At 38.0% G+C, this 20610-nt stretch overlaps 3 protein-coding genes across 5 annotated transcripts in view; 2 read left to right on the forward strand and 1 right to left on the reverse strand.

The window, feature by feature from the left end:
- Positions 1 to 184: 184 nt before the first annotated feature.
- LOC108142055 (1-acyl-sn-glycerol-3-phosphate acyltransferase alpha) lies at positions 185 to 6650 on the reverse strand. Of its 3 annotated transcripts, none has more exons than XM_017265737.1 (3): positions 6284 to 6650; positions 1563 to 1773; positions 185 to 1183 (listed from the first exon to the last, which is right to left on the reverse strand). In XM_017265737.1, exons 2-3 carry the CDS (start codon positions 1736 to 1738, stop codon positions 544 to 546), a joined length of 816 nt encoding a protein of 271 aa, XP_017121226.1. In that variant the 5' UTR covers positions 1739 to 1773; positions 6284 to 6650; the 3' UTR covers positions 185 to 543. The 3 variants fall into 3 exon arrangements, with proteins under 3 accessions (XP_017121226.1, XP_017121227.1, XP_041566441.1); XM_017265738.2 differs by lacking the exon at positions 6284 to 6650 and adding an exon at positions 2396 to 2455; XM_041710507.1 differs by lacking the exon at positions 6284 to 6650 and adding an exon at positions 1889 to 1907.
- A 718-nt stretch (positions 6651 to 7368) lies between these two features.
- On the forward strand, positions 7369 to 9536 carry LOC108142112 (zinc finger protein 271). The gene is made up of 2 exons (XM_017265810.2): positions 7369 to 7658; positions 7717 to 9536. The coding sequence occupies exons 1-2, from the start codon at positions 7491 to 7493 to the stop codon at positions 9232 to 9234; spliced, it is 1686 nt and encodes a 561-aa protein (XP_017121299.1). The 5' UTR covers positions 7369 to 7490; the 3' UTR covers positions 9235 to 9536.
- Positions 9537 to 9939: 403 nt separating this feature from the next.
- The window catches only part of LOC108141977 (unconventional myosin-Vb), a 28828-nt gene continuing 18157 nt past the window's right edge, over positions 9940 to 20610 (forward strand). Inside the window, exon 1 of the mRNA XM_017265629.2 lies at positions 9940 to 10232. The gene's annotated coding sequence lies outside the window, so the exon portion shown is untranslated. The remainder of the gene's footprint in view (positions 10233 to 20610) is intronic.

Raw genomic sequence — 20610 nt, forward strand, 5'->3', positions numbered from 1 at the left:
AATTTCCCTAGTTTTATTTATTATTATTTTAAAAACGGATCAACGTTGTATTTGACTCCCTTAAACGATAATGTTGGCAATTTACAAACCTCCTAAGCAAGATTTACGAAAGCATATAGTGTTTCGAGTCATTTTGTAGTTTTTTTTTATGTAACCAAGAAGCCATTTCCCATTAAGCCAGTAATTTTCAGTGCAAAACGTTTTATTAAATATTTCATTCTTCACATATAAGTCAGTATATTAACCACATAAAGCTAAAAACGTTTGTAAAAGTGTCTTCTGTTGGTTCTTGTTGTCAAAAAAAGCTCGGTGTATACATATGCATGTACTGGAGGTAAAACATGAATGAATTTTGTGTAGCTTAATACTAGGCAAATGGTTTTTTGTCCGTTAAATATCCGCGTTTCATTGGTTTTGATTCTTCTCAATCACGCTCTTGCATGTCTTGTAGATCGGACATAAATTAAATCCTCAAGCAGGAACTGGTGTGTATATCTGGGTGTTATTTTCATGTAACCTAGGTTAAATCGTAGCCTATCGACTCTATGCCTGCTTCTTGGAGCTCAAGGCTAGGCCTTCTTTGCTCAGCTTCGTGTACTCCGTCTGCATGATGGACTGGCATTCGTCGATTAGCTCCTGAATGCTTTCTTTTTTGTACTTCTCGGTGGACACCTCCGGAAGGATGTGGATTAGGGCATGGCCCGGACGGAAAGTCTTTTTCTCATCGTCCATAAATGAGTACTTCGATATGACCACTGGCTGGATGGGGCTATTGCCCTGGAGAGCGATGTGGAACGAGCCCTTCTTGAAGGGCAGCAGCGAGTCCTTGGAGTTGCGTGTGCCCTCCGGGAAGAGTAGGAGCTTGCAGTTGCGCTCCTGTATCGCCTTGGCCTCCTTCTGCAGCGAGTTGATCGAGTCGGTCTTCCGGGACCGATTGATATAGAGAGTTCCCCAGAGCCAAGCTCCAATGCCAAAGAACGGGATGTATAGAACCTCCTTCTTGGACACCACAGTGGCCCTTCCGATCACCGGCCAGAGGTAGGCCAGCACGCACAGATCGATCGCACTCTGGTGATTCATGATCACAACAGCGCCGTGGTCCTTACGGACGTTTTCCAGACCCCGAACTTCCATGGTTATACCCATTAGACGGCACAGCTGCCGGAAGCACCATGACGGGAAGCTGCAAAATAACAAAGTTCAATAAACTTTTTAAGCAAAAACAGGGAAAGGTTTTCTTTTCACCACTTGGGGTAATTGTTATAAAAAGTGTGCAAATAAATAAAAAATAAATTGGTACTTAAGAAATCATTGATTATTCGTTTGTATTGAACCATTTTTACTCAAGTATTATTAAAAGGTATCACGTAGATATTAACAAAATATTAGCACAAAAAATTTGCAAATACTTTCCATTACTTTTTTTTATTTAAGCTAATTCTAGACAATTGACAACATACATTAAAGGCGTGAAACTAGGCTGTTAAAATTATAATATAAGAACTGAGAGTTTAAAAAAAAAAACTAGTTTTATTGATGATTTTCTTAAAAATCCTACTTACAAAGCATTTCGGTAGTCCCTCGGTCGCAGGATCATAAAAGGCACACAAATCAAGACTATAACACCCGCTCCAAAGAATATAAACATCATGCGCATCTGATAAGGAGCTTTGGCCGAAGCACTCAGGATCAAGGCCACCACGCAGGCAAGGCCAATTACTTCGCATGTGCAAGCCATTTTGAGACGCTACTTAATCCCGAAAGACTGTTGTTCTGAAAGAAGTGGTAAGAATTTAATTGAAGTTTATGAGTACCCGTAAGTATTTTGTATAAACTAGTGAAATAAATCTTTAATTGGCTATATTTTATTTTATTTGAGACAACTCACTTCTAAATAATATATATTCTGGTTAATTACTCGACATTTAATGCTTGGCTTTCTAATTTTTAGATCACTCAGATCCCTTTAAACTCAAAAAATGTTGAAAAATCTTTAATATATGGCCACGACTTGGACCAGTAAGTTAGAACTCCAATAACAATTTCTGATGATGAGCATTTCTGATATTATAACGTACAACTCACTATAGCATCAGAAAAAATCAATATTTAGTCTGATTGCAATTATCTTCATTATTGAATTTGACTCTACCAATTGTGCATATACACCGACATGGGAATATTTCGAGATTGTTTGATGTACAGGGGCAATTATTTTCAATTTTGTCTAATTTGCATACTGACTTGATTGGTCTATAAATTGTGCTGCGTTTCTAAGCCCTTTACTTTACAGCCCACTCAACGTAAACACTTCAAATAAACAATAATTGGCAGTTCTCACAGATTACTCGAGATCGCTTATAAGTTCATGAGCGATATCTCCCTGGTAACCAACCTTTAGAAGACCTTAACAAGGTCGACACACGTCCGATGCGGCCGCTCTGACAAATAAAACTGAAAAATCCCGTCAATTGTGGACTTTTAAACTGGGAGTTGCGAAAGGCTTATCAAAAAATGTTCAAATTGTTTTTGTTTTAGATTAAGGCACTGAACTTTGGTATCACGTTGATACATATTGTTAGTAGTTAGCCGTTAGAGTAAGTAAAAGTAAGAGTCGAAAGGTGTAATTCTCTAGTTTAGTGTTCTCACCTCCAAAGTGCGCAATAATTTGTCTATATGATTTTAAAGTTTCAAATATGTATTTTTTTAATAAGGAAACATGTACAAATTTCTAAAATTCAGGAAAAAAAAAGGATCTTAGCTAGTATATCCCGCGAAAACAATATGATTTTATGGAGGACCAAAATGTATTCTTATGCAGGACATCTTAGGAAATCGAGGACCCCCAAGGAACATTCGTTTTCATTTAAATACCGCCAATTCTCAGCCATGAAGTGTGGGGGTCGTATTAGAGAGTATTACCTCGAAAAGTTCTTAATCAGCTCTTGGAAAACCCATGACGATTTTGAGAGATCAGAATAGTAAGCAGGTGTTTGCGATAAGCCTCAATTGGCGAACAAAAGGGGCATGTATTTTTTTTAAAAGATTACTGTTGGTTAAGGTAATCTTTTAAAAGCTACAACACCTAACACACACATTGACAGCTTTTATTCTATATTTATGAAAACGCACTATCGACTTGATCAAAAGATAACCATTAATAATAAGGTACTTATGCTAGACTAATCTTAACCATATAACAATAAAAAAACAAGGTACGCGAGTACGCGCTTACTAACAAAACTAAAGCAATCTTTTTATTTACAGTACAGAGTTTAACTCTCGAGTGCTACTTTCTCAACTTTTGGATGAACAATTAGCAGGTGAACTCATTGTAACTCACGGCCCAGACTTTGACACGGGTCGAAGCTCATCCATAGGGACATATTTACTCCACACGCTAAAACTCGGGTAATTAACCAAAAAAGTTTCAACGGTTGACTCAAATACCTGTTGTCAACTTCGAAAATTAGAAGAGTATTCGAGATTAGAACACATTCATCACATGATTCTTTTATGTTTATGACCACTTCATCTCATTATTAAATTCAGTGACAAACCCTAGGGACTTCTTATCAGAATCTTTGACTATTATCAATTGTTTTGACAAACTAGTAGTTTTTCTTTATTATCTAAGCTTGTAAATTATTTACGAAACAACTTATAATGTTTGCACTAGCAATTATAGTAATTATAATTATCATTACAGATAATACTTTAGCTGTTGGAGCTCTGAATTGATGTCAAACTGTTGATACTGGTGTGACCTTTTGGGGTGTAATTACATGTTGAATAGCCACTTAGATTTAATCAAACGCCAAAATCAGATGGTAATGGCATTGCTGACTTGGATTTTCATTAACTTTTGCCTGAACTTGTGTCGAAATCTTAATGATGAAATATATTTTATTTACGATATTATATTTTAACGGCTGAATTTGTACTTAATTTGCCATGTGATAAAAGATTCTCGATATTGCGCTTTTGTAATGGGTCTTAAATGGCTTATGTTATTAATTCTGCAGAAAACAAACGTTTCGCAATAGCGCTTCCAGGAATTTATCGTTACTTATACCTTTGCGTATGCATACTTTTGTCGAGGGGACTGGTGGCTTGATAAGTTTCAAGAAAACGAAAGTTAGTAAATATAAATATTTTGTTTAAGAATTAGTCACAAATCTTTTCATAATAAAGTACTAACCAGTTGTTGCTACGCTCGAAGAAATATATCATCTTTAATTCTTGAGAATTGAATATGAAATATTTTTGATTTTAATTTGTAATGTTTGAGGTAAATAAACAACTAAGTTCTAAAAAATTAAATAAAAGAATATACTATAAACTGACTGTATATTACAACTGTGTGTTACATATGGAATTGTAATTTAAAACTTATTTGGTTTTATAGCCTGAAAGTGAATAGAATGTCAATGAAGAAATTTCAGAAAAACCAATATGCACACCCCCTCATTTTATTTATGCATGGGAAGAGTTTACAAATAAAATTTCTGACAGTGTGCTAAATCAATTTGTCAACTGCAAATGTTTGAGTTTTTGTTTACAATTTTTACCAGTACCGCCAGAATGGGGTGTAAGCGGTTAGGCTTTCATTATCTTTTTCGACAATCGCCGCAAAGCTTTTGGTGTGTGACAGCGGAACATCGATTCATATAACTAGCATAGGCTCAGGCTACTGATAAGATTGTGGCATGATTCCACGCTGGGGAATGATACGTATTATTTTATTACAGCATGAAACAACGAACCCGGGTCTGGATCGACCTGCACCCTTAATTTGCCAGTCAATTTAACGTCTGCTTTTCGTTTCAAGTTCAAAGTCAACGAGTGCACAGTGTAATGCAAGCGAAGAGGAAATCTTTAACAAGACTCAACTTGAGTCACAGTAACGACCTGGCGATCGGACTTTCCTCATCGAATGATCATTGTATCACCCGTAATTGCCGATTGGAATGTTTAGAACCGTAATCTCCAGTTGTTTTTAAGTATTATAATATACGAAACTTGTTTCTATGTGGCTGGTGAACGGCATATCACTATGTTTAAAGTAATTGTATACAAGTGTAAGCAAGTGTAAGTAACTGGAGACTCAGAACCCACAATCTATGTAGAATAGGATTGCATGTGATTTTATTTATTGATTTTGTACGGTGATATCACCCCTTAAGGGGGCCCCAACCGAACCAATAAAATAATCAAAAAGTTGAAAAATCTCTATACAGACTAAAACCATTCGGACCAATAATCAATACGATACAAATCATTAAAGAGATCAAAGCCAGCTGAAATAAATTTATTTAATTTAAAACATAGGTCATTAAGAATTTCTGCTTAACTAATTTTATTTAATTTTAATTAATAATCTGTTAAATAGTTTCCAATATGTATATATCATTAAGCCAATTTCTTGGGCAAACAAATGATAAACAATAGTTCTAGATTAATAAAAGTTATTTTCTAAAAATCTATGTGACCAAAAATACTTTGACTTTACGAACTTTGATACGTTTTCTAAAAGTTTTTAAATCGAAATTTAATGAGGTTAATCGAAGTTTTCTTTTTCCTACAAGTTATTGTTATTTCTTAATTTTATATGTTTTTTTTCCTCTTTAGGCTTCTAAATTATTAAAGCACATATTTCACACGCCATAGTAACAGTGGAAAGTGAGGAATCCCAATAACCTGAAATCAACAGGGACCAAACAAGTAAAACTCAGGGGAGGAAAGAGCGTGGGCCGGAGCTCAGGACCACGACGCAGTGGCAGCAACAGGATGACGGGCAGGACACAGAAAAAAAGGAAATTAGAGAGATACATATAAAAGACTTTTCCATTTTTAAAGTTAAAGAAGTTTCAAGATGTTAAAAACATCGACTATTGTTAACTTTGAAAAAAAATGGTTAAATTAAACACAAAATATGTATCAGTTGATGATTTTTGATGTGTTTTAAAGATAAACAAATTAATTTATTGCAGTTTTTTTCATAATAAACAGTTTTAAACATTAAAATTTGAAATGAATTTTATAAGCTGGTTGATAAACATACGCAAGATCACTAAACTGATCAACATAGCACATTCAAATTTTTTTCTGTGCAATGAGAAAGAGAGTAATATATGTACACGGGGTTGCTGTTGTTTTTATTCCTGCTGGAATAGTTCACGCACCGCATGGCAGAGGAAAGGACAGCAGGACAAGAAACGGGAGCATAATAAAGACAAAAAGTACGTGGGGGTCAACAACAACTTTAATAGTATAAACTCACGAAACAGTTATTTTCCCTCCCCTCCAGAAACTGGGTGGAAAATTGTTGCTGCTCTGGCTTCTAATTCTCTCTCTCTATGTTATTGTTGTTGCTGCTGCGTAGGCGTAACAGTTGTTTTTCCCATGTGTAAGTGTGTGTTTGAGTGTAATTTGCAGCATCTGCGGTACAATAAACTCCACTACGCGGATCTTGGCCAATTGCCAAGAAAGTAGATTTCGCCACTAAAATTAAACGTTAATCGACCGACATTCAATCCAGGATCAGCTAAGCCAAAGGAATATTCCCGCGTTTGCACAGACTTCCGAGTGCCGCCACTCAACGAAAAAGAGAGACGACGACCGTTTCAATCAAGAGTCCGCGGGCAATTGATTTGAAAAAGCTTTTGCTTTCTCATGTTTACCGCGCTTCCGTTTAACCTGTATGTAGTGCCGACAGGTTAGTTAGGTACTTCGCCATACTACACTTTACCTGTAGGTACAATGCGTCCGTTAAACTTTAATTTGAGCCGAGAATTTTTAAATGAAAATAACACAAATTTTTCTGTACCCCTTTGCAATATTTAATGAATTTAATTGAAATTAGTTTAATTCAACTATTAAGTAAAAAACAAAAATAATAATGAAACCAAATTTAAATTGACAAGCTATGTAATTGCGTATTACTTGAACAAATTTCAACGCCTATAAAAACATGTCACTTATTTGCTCATTAGTGATTACTCATACAAATTTTTGATGATTCATGTGTCTACCATATTTCTGAATTGTTTTTACAAAAAATTATAACTCAATTATTTATTTTTTAGAAAACCATTTTTATTTACAAACACTACAACTCAAAATACTCTCCTACATAAGACCATGCTAAATAAGTAAAGCTTAAGAGAACAGTATTAAATTTTAATTTGTTAATTTACTTATTTAACCTACCCGAAAGTGCAATGAAATGTGGTGGTTCTGTCAAAATAAAATATTAAAATTACAATTTCCCGTTACTTTTCAACATAAAATGAAAGCCACTGTTCGTAAATTGATTATCCCTTAAAATCGATTGCCACATCTCGTGAAATACTGATATATCGATACTGTCGTGAGTATGATTACCATCTCTAAACAAAACGCATTTTTTTCTGCCGGCGCGGATTTGTTTCGGAAATTTGTCAAAACAGATAAATTGCGGCAATTCTGGATTATCTAAGGGCCGCGAAATGTATATTATGGAGCCCGACGTCAACACCCAGGATCAGGATGTGAGCACCTGCCGCCTGTGCCATCGTCAGACGGATCCTAATTCGCCCAACATTTTTGAGAGTTCCGTTGAGTGCTGCAAGGATGTCTCCATTTCGGATATTTCCCAAGTTCTATGGGGCGTCCAGGTGAGTGGCCCCTAAAAATCCATTGAAATGTTCCCCCCCGTAACTCTCCCTGTTCCAGTACGACCGTCACGAGTTTCTGTCGGAACTCATTTGCACCATGTGCCTGGAGATTCTGGAGGATGCATTCGAACAGCGCAAGGGAATGCAAGAGCGGGAGCAGGCGCTGCAAGAGCAGCTTAAGGACTTGATCAGGGATGATGCCAAGTACCGGCCCGGCTTGAATGGCAATCCTGGCGAATTTATACCCGAGGAGGGCTGCGTCATTGTGGACGTCGACCCGGAAAAACTGGCGGAGTCCAGTGAAGATGAGTTCTGCTCCGACGGGGAATACGAAAACTTTGAAGATGACGACGAGGAGGAGGAGGAGGACTATGACGAAGAGGACGAGGAAGATGGCCAGAATGGCGATGATGTGGACATGCCTCTGGGCATGGATGCAGCCCAGATGGCGGCTCAGAAGTCCATTGAAGTCGATGCCCATTCCGCGGTGGCACAACCCAAGCGGGCATTCCTGTGTCAGTACTGCGATCTCGGCTTCACCCTGCCCTCCGACTGCCAGGAACACGAACGTGTTGCCCACGACCCCAGTGCGCCCTACTGCTGCACCTACTGCAACTTGAGGCTGGTCACCCGGCCCGCTTTGATTTCGCACATCAGGACATTGCACGATCCAGAACGCCCGTATGTGTGCGCCCATTGCCGGAAGGGATTTGTGCGCCGCTCCGATCTCAAGAAGCACACAATTGTACACACGGGCGTGCGACCCTTCACCTGCAACGTGTGCTCCAAGAGCTTCTCGAGGAACACCAATCTGACCAAGCACATGCGCATTCACAGCGGCGTCAAGCCGTTCGTCTGCCAGCAGTGCCCGCGATCCTTCCAGACGGCTGTGGAAATGATGAGGCATACACGCTCCCACGGCGAGGTGAAGCCTTTTCAATGTGGCCGCTGCCCGTATTCGTTCTCCCGCAAGGATAAGTTGATGGCCCACCAACAGGTCCATACCAGGCGGGACGTGGAGCAGCAGCAGCTGCAAATGGGTCTACTTCCCGCAGTGGAGGGAGATCTAGCGCAACCGCAGCAGCAGACGTTCCAGGCGAAGCAAAGGGTTCCGGCACAATCCAAAACCTCGCGCAATTACCGATGCGATGTCTGTGATCGTGGCTTTCAGCGAGAGCGGGACTTGCAACGCCATCGAGCACTCCACATGGATTCGCTGTTGGCGTGCAAGATCTGCAATCAGGGATTCAACCGACGCGAGCAACTGCAGCGCCATGAACTGGAGGCCCATGGGCCCAGCTTTACGTGCGCGATCTGCTGCATCAGCTTCCTGCATCAGATTGAGCTGGAGAATCACCTGAAAGTCCACCAGCTGCAGCACAAGATGGCGCAGCGGGCCCAGGAGGCTTCAATTTTGCCCCTCAAAATGGCCGAACAGGCGCCCGCGGCTATAATGCCTCCGATGGTCCAGGAACCTCCTCCGTTGCGTCCCTCGGCCGCTGAACTCTCGTTCTACAGCAACATGATTCCCACTATGAATCTGGGTTTCTACAGTGAGACTCGGCCTGAGGAGTAGAATAACATACACTAAACTTAGTTAATAGTTTTAAAAGTTCGTAAATTTATGGCTGGGCGTTTGGACGTTCTGGTTAATTAAGATAACTCAGATACTAAAGGCTCCACAGCCCAACTTATGCCAAATCGTTTATAAGTGGTTTCTTGATAAATGGCCAAACCAGAAAAGTGAAATTGTAATTTAAATATTAATGAAAAAATAAATATTGTATTGTTAAAAGTCATTGCAAATCACATTAAGTTACAAAAATGTCTTTCAATACATTGACTGATTTAATAATAATAAAATACGATTGGCTTTAATTCGTCGCAGTATAAAATATATATAAAATACTTATATTTTTTTAATTAGTTGATAATTTGGCATTTGTAAAATATTATTTCCATCACTCTTTATACTTAATACTTAATATTTTCCCATTTAATATTTTAATTGATTTAAAAATAATTTTTTTATTTTTTAAAGGGACAAATTTTTAAGTGAAATTATTATTTTTGGTACCATGTATATTCATATAAGTATATATTGTAGTGTATATCGAGGGTTTTCAGAAAAATGTTTATTTGTTTTAACAAGATGACTGAGTTGTAGTCGAACATGTTGCATGCAACAAGCTGCAAGTAAATCGAAGACGATCTTCTCCAAAGCTTGAAAGTTGCATCGCCACTGCAGATTGTTTCTCGAGGTCGCCTCGTACGGTAGTCCCTCGGCCTATTCTCGCAACTCGATCGTCGTCTGGAGTTGTCGTAATCTCCGCGAAGTGCGCGCAGTGAATTTTGTGCTGGTGCTGACAGTGTAACGCTTGATAGAATAATAAATAATAAGAATAAGAGGGGGGAGATCCACAAAGAAATGTTGCCTGAGCTGCCATAAATAAAGTGTGGATTTCAAACGAGACGATAAATCTATTCCCGAAACGGGCACGCAATCGAGGGAATTCGAATTCACCTTACCACCGAACTGGAGGTTCTTGGATAGATTCGGTTCCGCTGAGAGCGGTAAGTACGCAATTACCTTGGCACCGGCAAGGGTCACTTCGCAGCCGATTTATGTGTATGTCAGAGCAGAGTCAGTCCTAGCTTGGGGTCTTCGGATGTTCGGATCTTTGGGTGTCTAGGTGTTGGCGTTCCCGCTGGGCGCCCTCGGTTTCCCAGATCCCCACACTGCCATCTTCTTTTAGATTCTTTCCCATGGCATGACAAATGAACATGTTGCTGGGGCATGATCCGCGGTCAAGCACACAGCTTACCTTTGATTGAATTGAAATATCCACAAGTACAAGTTTGGGATGGCCAAAGGATGGGGTAACCTTTGCAGCTTGCATGATTTGAGTAGTAGCTTTTGCCATTCCCAAAAAGATAAGGAGCACGAGACGTACTCCTCGCACATAAAAGGCAGCTACCAGTTGCCAGACATCGATTCGATTCCTTCGTGTCGTCGCTGTTTGTCCTTTTAAAACTCGAGAATTGTGGGGATGGGAAGTTCACGTATCTGAAGGTTTTACTCTGTTGGCTAAGGTTCTTGTTTAATACAAGAAATACAAAAAATTGTTAAAAGAAAAGATTTGTAAAACCATATATAAATAATCTCTATTTAAGAATTTATTGTTTATAAATATTTGGGATATATTTGGTACCAACCAAATAAGTGCATTTTAAACACGGTCAGTATACTAAAAAATTATTCAAATTATACTTTAATAGAGCATAATAAAAGTGAAGGGTTTTTTCTTGCTTCTTATTAAAGCCTAGAAAATAAATAAATAAGTACATTTTTAACACTCTCAATATATTTTACTAAAAACGGGTCCAATTATATTTTAAAAGAGTATTATAAAAGTATCCCATAGATGCCTCAAGATTTCCAAGGTAAATATTTATAAGACGTTTTTCTTTAATGTCTTTATTCTTGCGTTTTATTTAAGATCTAAAAAAAAAATTAGCCACCTATAAACCAATAAACCAGTAAAACCGCTCAATCCTTGACAGCTTTTATTAGAATCTCTGGGGCCCTCGATAAATAAGCTACCGCAGTGAAATTTACTCGTTAATTTCCTTTAGTGGATTGCGTGTCTGGATTGAACGAGATTCAGTGGAACCACCTGTGGTGCGAAAGTGCCGGGATTGTGGACTCGCGAACAGTTGCGAAAACAATTTAATTTCTGAGGCTATGAAGGGTTAAGTTTAACCCATTCCAATAAGCTGGAGGGCGTTAAGTACCTCTTTCTGGGAAGATTAATGAGCTCTTGTTTGATGGAAACCTTTCTCTGGCACGCACCTAAAACGGAATTAGCACACTGCACAGCAATAGTGTAATATAAGCCTTTTGGCTTGAATTCTTTAGTCGCCCTGTAATTGTGCAGCTGCCCACGCAACAACTTAATTACGGCTACTTAGACGCATAGAGTTTATACCCTAAAAGAAAGAACTTTTAAACTATGGAAAATGCTTATATCAAAAGGCAACTTGGAGAAATGAATCACAATCAAGTACATCATAATTATACCTCTGTCAATTATACTTCCGTTGGAATCCGAAAATTGTGTGCTCTTATTATATCAATGTAAATTAAATGTAAAATATGTAAATATTAATTAATTTATTGTTCATTAAAAATAATTAACAAAATATAAAATACATTTTTGTAAATAAAACTATACCTATGTACTCTCATCATAAATTTTGTATCAGTTAAAAAAAAAAGAAGTTCTCTAATTTTTGTAACATAATTGGCAACTTTACTTGATTTTTTAGATATTTTGCAGAAATAGAAACTTGAACGTATACTTAATATTTGAAAACAGCAAAAATCAACCTATTCCCAGATACTTCAATTTGAAGATAATTGTATGTGGGGTTACGCATAAATTATAAATTACTAATTGTTTAATGTTATTTTTTGTATATATTTAAAAAGAATACGTTTTTTAAGAACAGTTTTACCAAACAACAATATTATTTAGGGAACATAGTTACATTTAAATTGATATGCTAGATCATTTGGTATAATATTCAGTACCTTTCCTGCCTGTCTGTACCATTCTCAGGCTGTCAGGCACTCAAGTCGGACCCTTCGGCTGCCTCCCAGAAAAGACTTTATCGCGAATATTGTGGTGGGGCAACACATTTAACCCATGCCATCGTTTGAGCATCGTGTATTGCAAATCGTCGTCTGCCGATGTCCGATGGACTGACGGACTGATGGGAATACGAATGCATCAATGTCAGCCAGACAGACGACACTTTTACATCTGTCACTCGAGCGGAATGGCTCCTTCTCCTCCTCCTCCTCGTCTTCCCATCCGCCCCTTGCTCCACAGCTAATCTCTCATAAGTATTTTATACAGTTTCTCCCAAAAGTATTTCGCTGGCGAGAGACACACGTTTTCGCTTCACATCCGTTTCGCTTGATTTTGATCAGATGCAATTCAATTTACAATTCACTTTCTTCGCAGACAATGCCAACAGGCAGTGGCATCCAGCAATCCAGCAAGAAATGCATGTACGAGTATAACGTTCCACTTGGCTGACAGGCGGTATTAGACGCCCGGTTTTTCATCATCTTCAACCGTTTCGTTGTCGTCATCCGCTTGCTGTATCATAAACATTTATGCCAATTTTTTCTTCACATCTCCTCAAGAGGGGTGGCTTAACGCGTTGCATCGTTTCCTTTTTAATGATTTACATAAAACTTATGTCAAGTTTAATATCTCTATTTATAAGTAACTATCCCGTCATTAGCAAATTTTAATCAATTGAAAATGTCTAAATTGGCAAATGATTGGTTTTTAATAATTATATGAGCCGGAATTAATAGAAACACAGGGATTGTTAAACTATTTTAAAATATGTTCTCAGTCTGAATCCAAAACACGTATTCCGATATTGGTCATAAAGGGAATGTATCTTTTATCTAGGTGAAAGTTTTTGATCAATTTATGCGACTAGCTTAGAAGAAATCAATGTGTATTTTATTTAAAGGTTGTTGTTAATAGTTCAAATTATTTTTTTTATTAAGTAAGAGTTTGTTACAAAACTAGGAGTAACATGAAAACTTATACTATTTTGCTATGAGGATTAAACCAAATTATGGAGTTTTTATAGAAACACAAGGATTGTTAAACTAACAAAACACGTATTCCAAGTATTGGTCATAAAGGGAAGTATATGTTTTAACATATGTAATTAGCCTTTATCAGCAGCATTTAGGTGAGAGTTTTTAATCAATTTATGCGACTAGTTTAGAAGGAATCTCTATTTTATTTAAAAATTGTTGTTTATACGATAGTTAAAATTTTTTTTTTTAATAAAATGTCTTGTTATGAGGATTAAACGTTATAAATTATTGTAGTTTTTATATAGAAATGCTGTTTAAGTTAAGTACTGTGGTATATTCTGATTCTTAAAGGAAATCTGTTAATTTAAAAAAAAAATCGTATACAAATTGTCTTTTACAGGGAACAGTACCCATTAAAGCCCTTATATTCAGCGTTCCAAGGTGTTCCCAGCTTCGACCCGAATCCTTGGGACTTCCTTTCTCGTTTTCGCTGGCTAATGCGCTGCGGTTGCCGCCAAAAACCAGTTCCTGCGCTCCCTGTCCTCGGCGATCTCTTAAGGTATTTGTTTGGCACGACATTTGCTTCTTGGCTGGCCTGACGTTGTGCTGTTGCCCTGTCTGAATGGCAGCCGCCCGCCTCCGACTTTTCCATGGTGGCGACGCTGGTGACGATGGCTATGACGTCGTCTTTACTGTCCCATCCCATTTCAACCCATCCCGATCCAACCCATCCCAATCCATACCCCCTTTGTCGTGGAGTCGCTTCATGTCGTCACGCAAACTTTAATTCGTTCATTAATTCAGCCGGCAAACGGTTAGCCGGTTCGGTGGGCGTGGAAGTAGCTGGAAGTGTTAATTAGTTGTTAGTGTCTCCGCCTGGCCCATCGAGGATATATTTAATGAGCGCCAATGTCAATCGTGAGTGCTTCTGCCTAGTGGCCAGCCAACGGCTTATTAATCTATCCAGATAACATCAATATTTCTTACACAGTAGCAAATTGATTTGGCATCTAGAAAGTTATGATCAGGGGGTGAGCAAATTAATACAAGCTCTTAGAAATTGTTTTTATTTATATTTTTATTTATTTTTATTTAAAAAGGTAATACGATGGTTTTTGCAGATATATTTTGAAATTTTTTATTTGTATTTGAAGTGGGACGATGTTAAAAATTATCACATAAAGTGAAAACAATAAAAATAAAACCGTTTAGGTTTCTTTGCTAAGTACTTTAAGTTATCCATTAGAAGCTTTAATAACTTTGGCTAGATGTTTGTAAAGTGAAAAACTTGTATTTTAATGGAATCCACAATGGAATCTGTAACTGCAGAGTTATAAAATATTTTTTGCTCATAGAATTCGGGTTCCTTTTTGGTTTGCCTTGATACATTTCCTGCCTTGTTTAGTATTTGGATCGGATATTTTAAGTCGCATGGCCTGCCATGTGATTTCCATAATTGTGTAAATTGCTCGAGAACCGTGGTGAGTCGAATCACCATTTGCACTTTTGAGAAATTCCATGTTGCCTGTGAGGAACAGTCACAAATTAGTGGCCCAGGAACTGGGCATACCAATCGCGGAACCCTTGCAAATAAATTCCAACAAGCAATTTTGACCCGGGTCCAGCGATCGACTGCGAGATGTGCAGGTGATGCGAGGTGAGGTCCAATCTTGGGATTGGGCCCCGAAGCGACTGTCCAGGAACTGCCTCCTCCCAGGATCCCCCCACATCTGTTGTGGGTGTGCAGCAGTGTGTGTGTGCTGTCAACCATCCACTGATCCATGCTGCCCATGCGGAAATAGCAGCCAAAAGGGTGTGCAATTGCTTTAACCATAGCCATAGCTATAGCCATAGCCATAGACATAGCTCTGTTTGGCAAAAGCCATGGCAATTGCGATTGCCTTTTCTTTATCGCATCCTGCACAAATTACAAAAATATTTCACGTTCCGCGGGGTTTGGCCAACTTATGTATGTGAGCCTGAGTCCGAATCGGAATCTGTGAGAGGGGCCTTGCCGGGTCACTTGCCCATCGAACGTGTCCACATTTGTTTGGCCATGGCCAGCATGGAGGAGGCACATTGAGGCACATTCCCTGCCCGATTCCGATCCTCGTGCTCTTTGACTTGCCGCGTGGGAGAGCTAAATAAATATGTAGTTTCCAATAGAAGATTTCCCCATAGCAGGTTACTTATTCACTATCTCGAGGCTTGGCGGCAAGTTCATGGGAGTCTACTAAATCACGCTATTCACTTGGCTGTGGCTTTCTTCAAAGAAATCATGCCTCTTGTGCCTAGAATACCCCGAAAAATAAATACAAAAGTTTGACTTATTTGTTCTCAAAAGCATTCGGTGCAACATAAAGACATAACTTATAAACAATCTGTCGGTTTACTTGGTTATGGCTATATTGAAAAGAATTATGCCTTTAAGCCTGGAGTACATTGACAAATGATTGCAAAGGTCTATATTATTACTTTTCAAAGTCATTAAAATAATATAAGAGCATATACCAATTAATATCAATATTTCTTTTAGCTTATGTCGGCTAAAAAACTAACTAACCCGTTTTTGCACTCGCTCATTTGCCGAAATCGGTTACAAGTTGATTGAAAAAATTGGAGTAGCCAGTTGGCTAAAGTAATTGCCAGCAAACAGGTTAAACGAAATTGGGTCGGGATCAGTTAACCCACGATGATAAGTGGGTGGGTTATATAATTTTCTGCGAGCGTGACCCAATTGAACACTTTATTGCACTAGACAAAAATAATTATTGCAAATTGCAATGCAATGATAAAGGCATCATAGGACATTTTTCGGCATGACTTTTAAGACTAACTTTTCTTATAGCCTGTGTTCCCAAAATAATATAATTGAAATTGAAAATGAAGTCACATTGAAGAAAGCGCTTAAAAATACATTAATAATATATAAAAAATAGTTTTTCCTCTGTTTTGTAAGCTAAAATAAACCTTTAAGTCTCAGAAAATGGTTATTTATGGTTTTAAACTATAAAAATTTGAGTTTACTGATGCTATCAATGTATTTTTCCATGCTAGACCGATTCTATACCGTCAGTTTAGCTATCATCGACTGATTTAAAGAACCACTGATAAATGTGGCTTAAATCAATCTTAAGATTCCGCTGATTGGCTTGTTTACCTCCGGCATTTAAACAGCTAGGACCCAAGATCACGGGAAAAGCCGGAGGTCAAGTTGAAGCCGTCTGCAGGCGATCGATCTTGTAGTTGCTGCGACGCCAACTGACTGATGATGGCTTATACAATACCCAGTTTTGCAATTCATAAATATTAACAGTCTTTGGCTGCTTTTAAAAGCAGCGAAAGAGAAGTCCCGCCACGGCAGCCGTCTAATTGTTTGCTGCCTTTTATTGGCGATCGATGCGATGCCAATACCAATGCCAATACCAATGCCAATACCAATGCCAATGTGCAGCGCCGTCGGAATGGTGAGGACAAGTTTTTGTGGGCCAACCACGATCGTGATCTTGGCCAGGTCCTTAGCGGGCTACACGTGCTGGCATCCACATCCACTTGCATCATGATATTGCGTAACCTGCACGCGACAAGAAATTTAACGCAGTGCGGACAGAGGGGATAGACAAACACTTGAGGCTAAAGCAATAGGCTTTCAAAACAATACAAGTCACTTTCTGAGAGTTTAATATATAAATATTATTTATTTATAGCTGATAAATATTATTATTCTTTTATTTTTGGTCAATTCTCTTTAACTTAAGATTTCTTAGCTTGCCTTTGAACTAAAGCTTTAATTTTAAATGTTTAAGGAAGAAGAAATTTGTTTTTAAATTTTATTTGGCAGATTATTTTTTATTGAAATTAGATAAAAAACTATTCTATTTAATAAAAAATTGATTTTAAAGAACAAAATTATTTTACTTAAAAGCGTTCGATTTAAGCATTGTTAAAAAAATTAAACCGCTTAAATATAATAATATTATAATATAAATGTATATAATGTAAAATAATATGGAAACTGAAAAACCAAAAAAATGAATATGAAACCTATTATTGCGCCCACTGGTGTACGGGGTCTTAGATCGATCGATTATGGAGCGATCTCGTCGTGCTTCAAATTGGCATTGTTGGACTTGGATCCAAAGCTGGAGCGATGTGCCTTGTTGGGGCCTAATGCAATTAAGATTCGATTAAAAGTTTTCACACACCTTTCATCAAGGTTGGGGGAATGTGGGCGGTGGGCGGTGGTAGGTGGAATGGCAGGTGTGCCAGGGAGCGAGTGGGACTCCCACATAAATTAGCACGCTACGTGATGTCGAGTGTTCTGCCGCTTTCTGCAGTTCGCTTTCCGTTTCCTCATCCGCTTCCGCTTCTGGTCTTGTGGGCTTCTGGCAACTGGCGCAATGTGTGCGGAACCAAGTACTTTCCATTTTCCATCTGGGACCTCTCCGGGATCCCCTTCCTCCCGACCCTGCCCCCAAAGATCCTCAATCGAAGCCCTCGGCTCCTGGGATCATTCGTGACTGGAACCTCTTCTTCGGTCGCTGCTGGTTCTTTGTTTATGGCTGTGAAATTCGCAAATTGAATCTTGCACAGGTTGAAGACCCGCTTTCGTCCCACCAACTCTTCGCAGCATCTCTCGCAGCTTGAGCTATGCACACGTAATTATCCTTAAAGCCAGAAACGTGACGATATTTGCAATTTTCATGCATTTAGGTTCCGTTGAAAATGTTCGGCAGGAATGCGAATATTAATGTCGAATGCGAACTTAAAGCGGACTTGAAATTCGCATACATTGTGGCTGATTCGCTGGATAAACCTCTCTTTTTCGTGTTTTGGTCGACAGCTGTACAGGGTTTTAATTGTAGCCCTGAGCGGTAATTAGGATCGACTTTGCAGATGGTTTTTGGAAAGTTATGTTTTCATATCACATAGTAAAATAATGAATTTATTTTCTGTACACCTTGAAATTAAATTTTAGTGAATAATTGTTTAACCCTAAAATACAGTACTAAATTACTAGAAGATTTATTAATTTTAAAATATCAAAAAACCGTCTCTATAAGGTTTTTTGATATTATGCAAATGGAAATTTTGATATGAAGCTTCGATTTTAAAGTTTATAAATCTTCTAGCACTTTAGTAATGTATTTTAGGGTTAAATAAATTACTCACTAAAATCGAACTAAGAATGTTTAACTACATGGGAAAGTCCGAAAGCATAAAGATGTTGAAGTTCTTAGAAAATTATTATTAATGTCTCAAATGCGCTTAGCTGCCAGTGGAAGATGGTTAAATTCTACAGTACAATACAAGGACGCAGACAATTGGGGGTAGAACAACGGACGGAACAAACGCGATTGCCAAATCAACAAGAGCAACAACCACACAGCAACTAAGCGAAATTCATTGAGTTTCGACTGCCTTCGTCTGTCGACTCGATTCGCAAAAATATTTCTCAATGTCTAACCCGAGGCCATGGCCAAGGAGTCTCTGGGATCGGGGTCCCAAAAAGCCAGAGACCGTCCAGACCCTGGCCAACGCCAACCACCACCTATTAATCAAAATCTCTTGATCTACACAAATCCATACACTGCGAGAAACCGCAAACCCGTCGAAGGTTAGCCAAGCAAATCCCCTAATTGGGCGGCAAATGGCTTTCTTGGAGTGTGGCCAAGTTCGAGGACAACAGCAGCAGCAGCATCAGCAGCAGCAGCAGCCCACCACGTTGATGGACGACCAAGACGCCAGGCTCCGAATCAGACATTGACTCTGAAGAAAAAAGTTCATCTCTGTCTACACAGATCTACAACATTTGAGTTTCTTCAAGGGTGGAAATTTGAAACTGATGAAGGTTTCATCTCTATTTGGTAAAATGTTACATGCAGGCTGAAATTTTAAAAAGTTGCTTAAAATTTGGTTTTAAAAATAAAATTTAACAAAATAGATACAAATTGTGTAAATTTTAAAATTTTAAAAAATAATGCCTTAGCTTTTCATTACTATAATATTTAATAAAGAGTATGTACATACAAGTGTTTTACTAAGTTGCTTAAAATTTGGTTTTAAATAGTACACTTTAAAAAGATGGATAGGAATTTTTCAACGTTTTTTAATCAATTTATTTATTTTTCAATATACATACATTTGATGTTGGCCAAGTAATATTAATTTAAAAAGATTTAAGGCTTCTAGAAAGTACTATAGTGGAGAACAAGCAACATATTCTTCCGAAATTTAAATTTTTAATTTTACTACCATTTCTTTACTATTTTAAATTAAATGTTATAGATACTGAAATAATAGCAAAAAACATTTATATATTTTTCTCAGCAGTTGAAATGTTAAAAGTAACTTTACCCTTTTTAACCAAAATGGTTTGGAAAATGTTTTAGAAATTCATTCGCAAAATTACTCTTAGTTGATTAAAATTATAATAAAAATCATTTAACCACAACATTGTATCTGTTAACAGGCCAAATCCTGTTGAATAGTGCAGTTTTTCGTGGAGCTTGGCGGGGGCGGAGTTCGTCCCTTCGCAGGGAACCGGAGGAGTGAGGAGGAAACATGCGGTAAATCACAAAAGCGAGCCACGATACCACGATACGATCCCAGCTGTTGTTGTTGTGGCTCCAACTTAAACTCCAACTCCATGGAGTTGGTGCCCTTGGCTCTTTATTAAATTAAGTTAAATCATGTAATTTCCATGTAGCGAGTCAAAAGTGCACTTCTTATACACGCTGATCACGGGGGAGGAGTTCTAAACGCAGGAGAAGGGCTTGGTCCTAGACCTGTAATCATCTGCAGGCCTGGGAAATTGCTCAGTCGATGCCATTCAATTGATTGTTTGTCCAGGCGGCTTTTAAGTGTATAGGTAAAAGTACAAACTAATACTATCTTTTTAAACAATATACCGCACTGGATTTTCAATTTACCAGAAGGATTCTATTTAAATTTAACCGGTGGTGTTTAAACAGCTGTATAATTACTCAAAATTTACTATTGGATCACAATCAAAACAACCCTCCATAAAATCAAACATATAAGCCTTTTCTTTACAAAGAAATTTTGTAATTCCTATAAATGGTTAATAAATTATATTATTTTAGATTATATTATTTTTTACAAATTTCTTCTTCAAGGATCTCCTACCAGTATATTATCCGTCACTTGATCCTCATGTGCCCAATTATCTCTAACCAACTCGTCGTTAAGCCCTTCATAGCCTTTGGACTATAGTTTTGAATTCAGACCTTCGAGTGGTTTGTTTTAATGAATTTTTGAGGGATATGGCCCCTATTTAAGTATTATTCTTCGTTACAA

This window comes from Drosophila elegans, unplaced genomic scaffold (genome assembly GCF_018152505.1).
Source record: "Drosophila elegans isolate 14027-0461.03 unplaced genomic scaffold, ASM1815250v1 contig_814, whole genome shotgun sequence".
Classification (NCBI taxonomy): Eukaryota; Metazoa; Arthropoda; class Insecta; order Diptera; family Drosophilidae; genus Drosophila; species Drosophila elegans.

Coding starts and splice junctions, on each gene's coding strand:
- LOC108142055 (XM_017265737.1), bottom strand. CDS start 1,738: ATGGCTTGCACATGCGAAGTAATTGGCCTTGCCTGCGTGGTGGCCTTG. Junction 1,184..1,562: donor AGGGACTACCGAAATGCTTT/GTAAGTAGGATT, acceptor GTTATTTTGCAG/CTTCCCGTCATGGTGCTTCC.
- LOC108142112 (XM_017265810.2), top strand. CDS start 7,491: ATGTATATTATGGAGCCCGACGTCAACACCCAGGATCAGGATGTGAGC. Junction 7,659..7,716: donor AAGTTCTATGGGGCGTCCAG/GTGAGTGGCCCC, acceptor TCCCTGTTCCAG/TACGACCGTCACGAGTTTCT.